This window comes from Pongo pygmaeus, chromosome 11, assembly GCF_028885625.2.
Source record: "Pongo pygmaeus isolate AG05252 chromosome 11, NHGRI_mPonPyg2-v2.0_pri, whole genome shotgun sequence".
Lineage (NCBI taxonomy): Eukaryota > Metazoa > Chordata > Mammalia > Primates > Hominidae > Pongo > Pongo pygmaeus.
In genome coordinates this window covers 74,457,151-74,470,505 of record NC_072384.2, presented here as the reverse complement: position 1 = coordinate 74,470,505, position 13,355 = coordinate 74,457,151, and the positions used below count along the sequence as shown (strand labels likewise).

Here is a 13,355-nt window from a genome sequence, read left to right as displayed (position 1 = left end):
TTTATTCAAATGGCAGCCTTTCAAAATGGCATGTTAACAATAGATAATATGAGAGGTAGGATAGTCTAGAGGAGAGAGACAATTTGAAGTCAAATAGACATGGGTTCAAGTCTTACTTTCATCATGTACTAGTTAGGTGACCTTCAGCAAGATACTTAATTTATCTGAGCTTTTGTTTCTTCATCTATAATAGTGTTTCTTTAAGTCTTTAAAGTATACAATTCTTAAAAGTCTTTAAGTCTTAAAGACTTAAATAGACTTAAATAGATGAGTCTTAAAAGTCTCATCTATAAAATGAGAATTGTAATAACTACCTTACTGGTTGTTTGACAACTAAACTATATCATATATGTAAAGCATTTACTAGTACAGTGTTATGCAATTGTCAGTTAATTAATGGAGGCTGACATATTGTTAAGTACCTTGGAATATATTCCACTCTTGGCTGTAATGGAGAAAAAATAGGTTACATATTATAATTCAGGGTATGAAGGTAAGAATAATCTGTGTATCTAAGGTGAGTTGAATTTGCTTGAATCCATAAATGTTTATGTTATAACTTGATATTGGAGGTTTCAGGAGAGCTGTGTTGTTTGTGCCTCAATTTTAACATTTTATAGAAATTGCAGGATTTCACTAAACCTGAACAAGAAACTCATATTACCCAAGAGTTAATCCAGTTACTCAGCACCTTCCCAATCGTAAGGGTCCTGCCAGCTAGAACATTCCTCTGTGGTGCTTTTTGGATGGATTGTTGACTTAGCTTTGATAACTGGAGCATTGTGCTAATGATTCTACGGTATCACCTTGATGTTACAAAGGAGGTGGCTTTTTGTGTTACATGAGGTCCTTCCAGTGTCCTAGAAAACATTCTTACTATAAATAAGTCCTGACATTTATTAGTTGGAGAATTATTTCTTTGGCTTAAGTCTTGATTCCACATTAAAAACTAGGTATTTGTGGAAAAGAGTATAATCGGTCATTTGTACTTTAGTGTGAATTGATAAGACCCTTTCCTATAAGCAGGATTTGATGGGATTACTGAGTTTGAGTATGGATGTTCTTTTAATTATAAAATTGCCAGAAATAAGGTAAAGTAAAAATTGCATAACAGTGATGCTTATAATGTGTCCCTAAATTATTGGTTATAATTTGACCTGAGCTCACATTGCATAGAACAATGGTTGTAGGTCTTTAATCCATATCATAGTCACAAATTATGCTAACTCTGATCTTGGAAATGTAGGTCCTTTGACACAAGGAAAGGGAGGCAAACTTCCATTTATTGATTTCCTTTCTGTGCCAGAAATAATGCAAAAATGCTTCCCACATAGTATCTCATTTGATTCCTAATAATTCTATACCATAAGTATTTTCAATTCATTTTACATATAAAGAAACAAAGATAGAAATAAATCAGTTACTTCACCAAGGAGGTGCCATAGCCAATAAATGACAGAGTTAAGGTTAGCACTTTTGTCTGGCCCCAGAGCCCTTGAGTTTCCTATTTTACCACACTTGGTGAGAATGAGATGCTAGCTCAGTGCAAATCCAGTATTTGTGGATTTTTGTTTATTGGACAAACAACAGGGTAGTAAGATCAGTGAGAATTTATTTGAAAAACAGTGAATGTGTTCCTATTCAAGGTCACCTATTTCACCTTCTATTATTCCTCACACTGCTGCTCTATCCCACCCCTTACCTTTTTTTTTTTTTTCTTTTCAGTGACATAGGCAATGTACATTGTGGCTTAAGATCCATGTCTCTTCACAAATGGGTGAAAAGTGGTTCTCAGGTTGGCACTGAGTAAAATTGATCATTGTAATTATAATCACGAAACAGTATTAAAATGAGAAAAATAGAATATTAGTATTTTAAACACTTTATTGTAAAATGCAAAGATCTGCTATGAAAATTTGATCATATTTTTTGAAGTATTAACATAGTACTTTAAATTTTTATTTATTTTTTCACTCAACTTTAATTGTAGATACAGAGCATACATGTGCAGGTTTGTGACATGGGTATACTGCACTCAGGTGGTGAACATAGTACCCAATAGGTAGTTTTTAGATGCATCCCACCCTCTCCCTTCTAGTAGCTCACAGTATCTATTGTTCCCAAGTTTATGTTTGTGCGTGCTCAGCATTTAACTCCTGCATGTAAGTGAGAACATGCATTATTTGGGTTTCTGTTCCTGCATTCATCTGTTTAGGATTATGGCCTCCAGCTCTGTCCATGTTACTGCAAAGGACATGATTTTTTTTAGTGGCTGCATAGTATACCGTAGTGTGTATGTACCACATTTTCTTTATCCAGTCCACCATTGATGGGCACCTGGGTTGATTCCATCTCTTTGCTATTGTGAATAGTGTTGTGATGAACATGCAAGTGCATGTGTCTTTTTGGTATAATGATCTATTTTCCTTTGGGTATATACCTAGTAGTGGGATTGCTGGGTCGAATGGTAGTTCTGTTTTAAATTATTTGGGAAATCCCCAAACTGCTTTCCACAGTGGCTGAACTAATTTATATTCCCACCAACATTGTATAAGTGTTCTCTTTTCTCCACAGCCTCACCAGCATCTGTTGTTTTCTGACTTTTTAAATAGTAGCATTTCTGACTGCTGTGAGATGGTATCTCATTTTGGTTTTGATTTGCATTTCTCTGATGATTAGTGACGATGAGCATTTTTTCATATGTTTGTCAGCCATTTATATGTCTTCCTTTGAGAAGTGTTTGTTCATGTCCTTTGCCCATTTTTTATTGGGGTTGTTTTTTGCTTGTTGATTTAAGTTTGTTATAGACTTTATTCGACCTTTGCCGGGGGCATAGTTTGCAAATATTTTTCCCATTCTGTAAGTTGTCTGTTTACTCTATTGATAGTTTCTTTTGCTGTGCACAAGCTCTTCGGTTGAATTAGGCCCACTTGTCAATTTTTGTTTTTGTTGCAGTTGCTTTTAGGAATTACACAAAAATTCTTTCCCAAAGTTCATATGAAAAAGGGTATTTCCTAGGTTCTCCTCTAGGATTTTTATAATTTGAGGTCTTTAAATCTTTAATCCATGTTAAGTTTTGTATATGGTGAAAGGTAAGAATCCAATTTTCATTCTTCTGCATACGACTAGCCAGTTATCCCAGCACTATTTATTGAATCCTTTTCCCGTTACTTGTTTCTTAGGGAGTCCTTTCTCCATTGCTTATTTTTGTCAGCCTTGTCGAAGATCAGATTGTTTTAAGTGTGAGGCTTTATTTCTTGGTATTCTGCTCTCTTCCATTGGTCTGTGTGTCTGTTTTCGTACCAGTACCTTGCTGTCTTGGTTACTATAGTCTTATAACTTAGTTTGAAGTCAGGTAGTGTGATACGTCCAGCTTTGTTCTTTTTGCTTAGGATTGCTTTGTCTAGCCAGGCTCATTTTTGGTTCCATATGAATTTTAGAATAGGTTTTTCTAATTCTGTGAAGAATGATGTTGGTAATTTGACAGGAATAGTGTTGAATCTATAAATTGCTTTGGGCATTATGGCCATTTTTATGAATTGATTCTTCCAATCTATGAGCATGTGATGTTTTTCCATTTATTTGTGTCATCTTTGATTTCTTTCAGCAATGTTTTGTAGTTCTCCTTGTAAAGATCTTTCACCTCCTTGGTTAGCCATATCCCCAGGTATTTTATTTTCTTTGTGGCTACTTTAAATGGGATTATGTTTTCATTATCGGTTTGGTTTTGTTTTTTTGAGACAGAATCTTTGTCACCCAAGCTGGAGTCCTGTGGTGCAATCTCGGCTCACTGCAACCACCGCCTCCCAGGTTTAAGTGATTCTCCTGCCTCAGCCTCCCAAGTAGCTGAGGTTACAGGTGCCTGCCACCATGCCCGGCTAATTTTTGTATTTTTTTTTTAGTAGAGAAAAAAAGGGGTTTCATCATGTTGGCCAGGCTGGTCTGAAACTCCTGACCTCAAGTGATCCTCCCACCTCAGCCTTCCAAAGTGCTGGGATTACAGGTGTGAGCCACTGTGCCCAGATGGGATTATGTTCTTGATTTGACTCTCAGCATGGATATTATTGGTGTATAGAAATGATACTGATTTTTGTACATTGATTTTGTAAACTGAAACCTTCCTAAAATCATTTATCAGTTCTGGTAGCCTTTTGCCAGAGTCTAATTTAAGGTTTCCTAAGTATAAAATCATATCATCAATGAAGAGAAATAGTTTGACTTTTTCTTTTCCTATTTGGATGCCTTTTATTTCTCTTGTCTGATTGTTCTGGCTAGGACTTCCTCCTTGCCGTTTTTATAGTCCTCCTCTCTATATTGCAGATAGTAGACAAAGGTAGAAACAGAGGATTGTGGAATCTGCCCATTCCCCATCCCATTTTCCAGGCCTCATTCAGATGAACCTACAGAATTGATATCTGTGTCAAGATGGGCAGGATCACTGGGTGCAATGGCTCACGCCTATAATCCCAGCACTTTGGGAGGCTGAGGCCAGTGAATCACTTGAGCCCAGGAGTTCCAGACCAGCCTGGGCAACATGGAGAAACTCCATCTCTAGAAAAAAAATACAAGAATTATATGGGTGTAGTGGCATGTGCCTCTAGTCCCTGCTACTCAGGAAGCTGAGGTGGGAGGATCAATGGAGCCCAGGAGGTTGAGGCTGCAGTGAGCTGTGGTCACACCACTGCACTCCAGTCTGGGCAACAGAGTGAGACCTTGTCTCAAAAAATAGGATGGGCAGGATCAGGTCCCACAACAGGTCAAAGATTCCCAGTCAAAATAACAAGCTAGATACTGTTAATGTTTCTATCAAGAATGACCTTATAAGATATGTGCCCAACCAGTTTAGGCTCCCACCCAGTTAAACTATTTCTTCTGTTTTATAGAGCCAGAATATAAGAGGTGCTATATGCTTAACACCTTATGTTTATATACTACTCTCATAAGGTAGCAGAAAGAGCTGTCAGGCTTTGAAGACAAAAGATGGGGATTCTGAGCTCAGACCTCCACATCCTGACTGTGTGACCTTGAGCAACTCACTCTGTGAGCCCCAGTTTCCTCATCTATAAAGTGACCATTATGCAGCATACTTCCCAGGATGGCTGTGGGTACAATAGATAAGACAGCCTTGGGAAACATCAAGCAGTGTTCCTGGATCCTTAACAATACTGAGTATCTCCTTTTCTTGCTGCTTTCCGCTTCTCTCCTAACCTGCTTCCTCAGCTGGCATACATGTCATTATATGCCTTTTAAAAATTAGGATTAGATCCAGAGTATGGGTAATTGGGTAGAGACAAAACACAATGGGAAGGGCAGTGTTTCCAGGCATGCTTATGTGGTATAGACCTAAAGCAGATTACAGACTCCTTGAGGGCAGGGACCTGTGTCTTATACTTACACTATATACCTACAGCTAATATTGGGCTCAGCACCCCTTAATCCTATCATTTATTGGTTACTCCCTGCAGATAATCTTTTTTGTATGTCATTTCTTTAAACTTCCCAGTAACCTGTGAGACAGGTATTATTATTCATATTATGTAGATGAGGTAACCAAGAAACAAAGCAGAACTCCCAAGGTCAGTATTCAAACTTCAGTTTCTCTGATTTTAAATCATATTTTCTTCATTATACCACACTGCCCCCCAATAAAAATAGCTGCCTTCATTTGGTTTTATTTTTTAACCAAATATATATTGAACCTTTTTTTGTGTAAGCTGCTATGCTAGATTCAAGGTGTGTAGAAATATACATAAAGCCTAATTCTATTTAAACAGCTACACAGATAACTGATATGAGGTAGCATGTGGTAGTCCCATAACTAATGAACCAGTGAAAGACTGTGAGGTTCACAAGTGGATGAGATCACTTCTAATTGTTGCAGATTATGAAAGCCATCATGTAGGAGGGGGTGTTTGAATTGAGCCTTGAAGTCTGCATTTCCTACTACATGCTAGACTTGAGATCATAAGATCTTGGTTACTACATTTTTCTTACCATCCATTGATAATTACTGCTAGTCTGTCTTACCATCTATTGCTACTCCTCAAAATTGAAAGAAGGTAGCTAGAGAAACCACCTTGAATAGAATCAAAGAGAAGACTCCATGGTTTCCTCTCATTTTCTCATCTGGGTGGATATAGTCTAGTGTTTATGAGCCCAACCCCACCACCTACTAGCTGTGCAACTTTGGGAAGTAAACTGTAGGCCTCAGCTCTCTCAACTATAAAATTAAGATAATTTATGCCTCATAGGGTTTATCTGTGGATTCAGTGGGATTCTATATATAAAGTGCTTAGTTGGGTGTCTGGAATATATGTACTCAATAACTAATAAGTGATAACCATAATTAATAGATTCTATATCTGAGTAGATGGATATCTACTAGCTAATGTAAGCATGAGTGATACACATTTGTCTAGAATGTCAGACTATTGATTATATTGGTTCTGAATTTTAGAGTTAGCAATTTTTGTTAAAGTTCTTCACCAAAATTAATGCAGAAGTGCAGTTACTGCCATGTTGAAGGCATAATAGTGACCAAACCCTTAGCCATTTGAGGGTAGCCAATGCTGTTTTCATCCTAAGCTGTTGTTTTCTATCTCCTTACTGCCCTAGGTAGCTGCTCAGATTGCAGTTAGTCCAGAATTTCTTGACTAAATAGAACATTACTCAGGAAATACAGTACAATCTGCAGAGTCTACAGTAGACCTTACCTCTGAATGACAAAATGTTTACTTTTACTTAGCTATAAATTTTCTGGGTAACTATCATGATATTTTTATGCTTGAATTTTAGTAACTATAGCTGTAGAACCAAGAATGATCTATAAAATAGGATGTTGATCAAAAATACTCAAGATGCTACTTTGGTTACATGTGTGTTTTCTTTAACTTAGTAACTTGATATCAAATAATGTTGAAGGAAAAATTTTATTGTTCAACTTGCGTTTGGAGCTGTTTTTTCTGGTTCTTACTGAGAATTGGTTAAACTTCACTTTAGGGTGTACATGTCTAAAGAGTCGGTTGGCCTTTATATTTTTAGTCATCATGTGACAAAATAGGTCCAATCTGAAAAGCAATTTAGGCTAGGCAAGGAGACTTTTTCCATTGCATTTCTTCTTGCAATGGGAGCATTTTATGTCTCATATTAATTATCTAAGTATATAAACTCGTGAAATTGAAACTCCTATGTAAATAAATTTTGCCTTTTATTTAGACATAATTTTAGAAGAATAAAAGGGACTAAAGACTCAAGTAAACAAAAATAATTCAGGGATGTTTAGAAAATCAATCATTTGCTATTTTTAATGTCTAGCATAGCTTAAGAACCACTTCATGCCCTAATTAAACTAGAATATGCACTGGGCACATACCCCCTGTAGATTATGAAATCTGAGATTAAAGTATTTACACTACAAATATACTGAATCCATTTAAATACGTAGAATTTTAGATGCTTTAAATACAGTGTAACATTGGCATAATTGGATTAACTTAATTATTATAGCATGAGAAACAGATGATAGGAGGTACTTAGGGAACCAAAATGGGAAATGTAAGCATCCTGTAGCACCTTAGTGAAAAAATGTAGATATTGCTCCTAAATCAAGTTGTGCTAAGTCTCTCACCTAGCCCACCCCATTTCTACACCAGCAAACAAAAAATATCTGAGTCCTTTAAGTAGTTACACTATAATTGAGATCTGTGCAAATAAGGAATTATTCCCAACTGACTTCCACTGTGACCTGGCCTCAAGCTCTCTGAATAAAAAAAATGTTGAGACTAGAGAATTAAAATAATGGTTTCTTCTATGTAAGTGTAGCCCACAACAAAACTACTCATAATACAGAGACAAAACTGACCACTCCAAGCTGTTAGCAATGTGATATGCATGCTCCTTTTTCTGCATGAAAATAGTATGATACCTAAACTTCTTTTATTTTTCATCAAAATACTCACCAGTTTTTCCTTGTCTTTAATAAAATTGGGTTTTGGTTAACTAACCTCAGTCCATAATGAGCAAAGGATACAGATTAGCCTTTCATAATTTACCTGGCAATGGTGCTGCATTATTTTTAAAACCTAGTGCTGTGTGTATGTTAATTTTTCTCTGCTTTTAATAGGTTAAAAAATTCCATTTTGCAATAATGCATGACTCATTCATTTCTCATTACCTTCCCACTGATTTTTTTTTTTTTTTTTTTGCCTTGAGCCAGCAAGAAACTTAATGAGAGGAGGGAGAAACAGAGAGACAGAGTGAGTTTAGGAATACAGTACTTAAATACTGTTGCTTGATTTTCATTGGTTATCTCCTTTCTTACGGTGGCCAGTCTAATGCAGCCTTCCTTGTGAAATCCCTCCCTTCCCCCCACCTTCCCTGCTAGGGGCTTCACAGGGTGTCTGTTGCTAGAAACTGATTGCAGGCAGTATGTAGGCATCTTTCATTCAGAATGGACATTAATAATATCTTGAATAGAGAAGAAAGCTTTTAGAAATGTATCATTTGTCAAAATTGCATGCCTTTTAAAAAACGATAAAGAGAGATGCTGAGTGTTTTGTATGTTAGCATCGACTCTTTTTATTTCTGTTCAGACTCAAGTTTTTAGAAGCTAGAATATAGATCCCTTTAAGAAAAAAAAGGAAGAAAGAAGAATTTGCTGGTTAGTCGACCTCTGTTTAAGAAGTGCTTCATCCTCCTCCTCCACCTCTCCGTGGTGTTTCTCTGCAGCTCTCTGTAGGTTAGGGTTCTGTGCTGCCTGGCAGAATGCTCATGTGTTAGCTGAATAGATATCATCGACAGACATAGACCACTATAGGTTTTCTTTCCCTGTGAATTCCAAAATGCCATCCAAAGAGTCTTGGTCGGGGAGGAAAACTAATAGGGCTGCAGTTCACAAATCAAAACAAGAGGGCCGTCAGCAAGATTTATTGATAGCAGCCTTGGGAATGAAACTGGGTTCTCCAAAGTCGTCTGTGACAATCTGGCAACCTCTGAAACTCTTTGCTTATTCGCAGTTGACATCACTTGTTAGAAGAGCAACTCTGAAAGAAAACGAGCAAATTCCAAAATATGAAAAGATTCACAACTTCAAGGTAAGAACATTTGCTTTTAGTTTTTTAAGAAATGTACATTACTTGAAATATATAATATTAAAGGAATATCTTATGTCTTTTTAAAACTAGGATGACTTGACTAAAATGTTCTTGCTATTTAAGGAGTGAGATGTTTTCAGCCTGATTTTACTTAAGGAATAGCTGAATAAGGCTAATAGAAATCCAACCCTGTTTTTCTCTAATGCTGTTTTAATATTGTTTTATCAATGTGTACTCACTGGTAAAAGTCTTGACTGATATTTAAAAGGTCTCAGTTAATGATGATTTTGGCATTGTTTTTATTTGTGATACAAATGTGTCTGAATACCTCTGTTGGAGATTTTATGAGAGGATTAGATCTTATCTGTGTTTCTGGTAAAAAGCTTTGGATATAAGAGGCATGTGCTATTGCATCTGGATTGAGCAGATGGTTTGCATTTCTCATAGTTTCTGTCTTTTCTCCCCTGTTAATGAATTGACCATGATGAAAGGAGGATGGCTACCATGGGACTGTTGATGCTGCTGACACTAGCAGCTTCTCTTCACTTTTTGAGTATTTGCTTTCACCGTGTATGTGTATGTGTAGTTTTTAATTATTGTGTTAATGTGGTTTATCAACTGTACTTGAATTTTCTTTCAAGGTGATATGTGTTGATTCAAGCTGTATGTAGATCTTGTCTGTATTTATAGCATGATATAAGGCCTTGAATTTCTGTCCTTTGCAATCTAATTCAAAGATTAAACAACGTAAGGTGGTGCATAAGTAGACCCAGTTACATTTAATAGGTAGATGCACTGGCATTTCTATAGTAACTTCCCAATAGTTAGACAACTTTGTGATGCGGTTCTTGAGACATGAATGTTCTTAGTTTAGACAAAATATCATTAGGTTTTATTTTAGAAAGGGAATAATTTGGTTTCAAAATGTGATAAAGCTGGAAATCATGATCTTTCATTTATTTATTAATTTATTCAACATTTATTCAGCACCTATAATGCACCAGGCTCTGAACTACATAATTTCATTCCACATTTGCAATTTATTCTGATTTTTAACACCAGTATTTATTTTACTCAAACACTAAATACCAACACCACCCCCCACACACTCATATGCTCTGCATTTTCCATAGTGAGGAATAGGTTTTTGTGATCTTCAGATCATTTTGGGATGAAGGAGAAATTACTTAATAAAATTATGTTTCTTAAATATGTGGGCTACGTAAAAATTGCTAATATTTTAAAATAAACTAAATAACATTTTCTTCTTCCTCTTTAAACATATTTAAGGACCTTACCTTTCAACCAGTATCTTGATTTAAAATGAAATAGAGGCAACTTAGTAGATTAAATACCGGATAGAAAAGAGGTATCATATGTGTATCTAGCTTTCACTACATCTTTCATTTAGGAACCTAAGCAATACATGCAGGCTTCTAGGCCTCAGTTTCTTCTTGCATGATATGCAACCCGATCTGACAGGATTTTTATCAGGAAAATGACCCCAAATAAATCCTTTTGCCAATATGAAGTTATGTCACAAAAGAAGTCTTTAGGTTACTAATAAAGAGGAAATTGTATGTACACTGTTTAGAAATGGCTGAGATCTTAAATATATCTCCAAAGATGTACTCTGATTTGTTCAGCAAAAACAGCAAAAACCTACTAAGAATGCCATTTGAGTGCTAGGTCAAGTTCATTATACATGCTTTTTATCAATATTGATTAAGAGCAACTAGGAGGTCTATTCAAGAATTTGCATAAACAAACTCTTTGTGGTTGTATCTTCCAGTTGTTTCTCAATTTTAACACATGGCTTTAATGAATAAATTCTACACAGCTGGAAAGTTCTGACTCTGCGATCAACTGTGACTCTTACCTTGGTATCTAAACTGCTTTAAAGATACTTGGGTGTTTTTTTTAAGCCTTAAAAAATGGAAAGCTTCTTCCTTCTCTGGAGCTGAAAAATAATGAAAACCAGCTTGGACTTGTTCTTAAAAAAGAGTATTTATGCTCAAGAAAAAGCTCATTTTAGACAATGAGTTGCATTACATATTATTTAGAGTTGCTAATAAGGTCAGAAATCTCAGAATTGACTCTTTCCATTGAAGTTACTCTGTTATTTAAAAATGTTTCTGTGGGGTGGCACTATAAAAAATAAGAAAGAAAGGAGGAAAGTCATACTTGACTTCCAAGAACATCCCAGACTCTGTGGCAGGTGCAGTTCTCTCCCACACAGACGCTCGCTTAGAAGGTCACTGATTGTGATATACACATCTATGTATGTACAGTTCAGAAATTTGTGTGGGGAAAAACTGTAGCATTTCCATGATGGTAATCATTCATGTATCCTTGTCATTAACTATTTTTCTATGGTGGTAAAAGTGTATTCTGTATAACCACGAGCCCACTCACCAAAGCCTCATTTCAAGGTAGTTTTCTTTTTTGCTTCTTGAACTGCCTTGTTATGTAATACTGCTCTGTGGAGTCGAACAGCTGTCAAACCTGATTTCAGGGAGTGAAGCCAAGAATGCCTTCTACCTTTGGTGAAAGCACTCACCAAGGTGAAAGCCAAATAAACCAACTGGACCTAACTTCAGCCTACAAACAGGCATTTGTTTTTTGGGTTTGGGGTTTTTTAGTAGAATAAAACAGGAAGGCTTCCATTTTGCTATGTTATGTAACACACTCTCTCTTTTTTTTTTTTTTTTTTTGTTACTTATAAGGATTTGAGAAAGCATCTCTCACAAGAAGGATAGTTATATCCCTTAAGGAGGTTATTTTACAGATAAATGCACCAAATCCTCTAAAAACTATTACACTATAAGTTATCTACATCAATTAGAAAATAATTGTAATTGTCCCCTGGATCAACATCTTATTTTAAGAACTACCTCATCCTAATACAACATACAACACACACACACACACACACACACACACACACACAGAGAGAGAAAGAGAGAGAGAGAACAAAACAAAACCTCTAACATTAAAAATAAAACTCAGGCACCCCTCCAGCAATGATTGTGCCATGCATTCTGAGGCTTTCTGGGTAAAATGATAAATAAGACCCAGCCTTTGCCCTCAGGAGCTTGCTTATTATATGCACCACCTTGGGTCAATTGCTTAATCTCTCTCTACATCGGAAAAATTGAGTTCCCAGTACATGTAGATACATGGTAGCCACTATTTTTGTTACCATAAATACCCCTAAGTGGGTTTTTTTTTTTTTCTGAATCTGTACTGACATTTATTTATACTTAAGGGTTCATCTGAATCCTCTTCTTCCTGTCCAGTTGCAGAGATTTATGATGTGATTGAAAACCTTAGCATGATTGTGGGGACTGTGCCTAGTTGTCACGCAGAGTTAGATGGTGCATAAGAATAGCTACATTTGGCCAGGCACAGTGGCTCATGCCTGTAATCCCAGCACTTTGGGAGGCCGAGGTGGGCGGATTGAAAGGTCAGGAGATTGAGAACATCTTAGCCAACATGGGGAAACCCCATCTCTACTAAAAATACAAAATTAGCCGGGTGTGGTGGCACGTGACTATAGTCCCAGCTCCTCTGGAGGCTGAGGCAGGAGAATCACTTGAACCCAGGAGGTGGAGGTTGCAGTGAGCCGAGATCGCATCACTGAACTCCAGCCTGGGCAACAAGAGCAAAACTCCGTCTCAAAACTAAATAAATAAATAAATAAATAAATAAATGCAAGCTACATTTTTCATGCACTACAGAATGCAGTGAAATCTTCTATATTTATTTTACTCTTTTCAAATTAAACTGTTAAATGTTTCATTTGGTTTGTTGCTTAATTCAGATAGCTCTATAAAATAAAATCAAGAGCAGATACAATATTATAGTAACGACAGGAGCTAGGCTACTTAGGCAAATTAAGTAATTAAAAGAAAACAACATTAAGAATTATAGTGAGTAGATACTAAAAATATGAGTTTAATTTTTTTAAGGTAGTCTTGAATTAGTTGTTGATTTTCATTTCAGGTACTTGCATTCTGCATATAAATGGAAGATATGAGATATTGTATTAATAGATTTAGTGTTGCCAAGATAACAGGCAAACAGTGAATCCTGAAATGTGAATTGATACTGCAATTAAAATAACACTGTAACATGAACCTTATAATAGTTAATAAAATTACTGATTCAAGACCTACTAGGAAAGGGAGGGATAGCATTAGGAGATATACCTAATGCTAAATGGCGAGTTAATGGGGGCAGCACACCAGCATGGCACATGTA

At 36.2% G+C, this 13,355-nt stretch overlaps 1 protein-coding gene across 5 annotated transcripts in view; it reads left to right on the top strand.

The window, feature by feature from the left end:
* CHN1 (chimerin 1) overlaps positions 1–13,355 on the top strand; it is a 207,985-nt gene that overhangs the window by 151,223 nt on the left and 43,407 nt on the right. For all 5 annotated transcript variants that reach the window (XM_063647624.1, XM_054476902.2, XM_063647626.1 and 2 more), the window contains one exon: positions 9,015–9,092. In XM_063647624.1, coding sequence (XP_063503694.1) covers positions 9,015–9,092 — 78 coding nt within the window. The remainder of the gene's footprint in view (positions 1–9,014; positions 9,093–13,355) is intronic.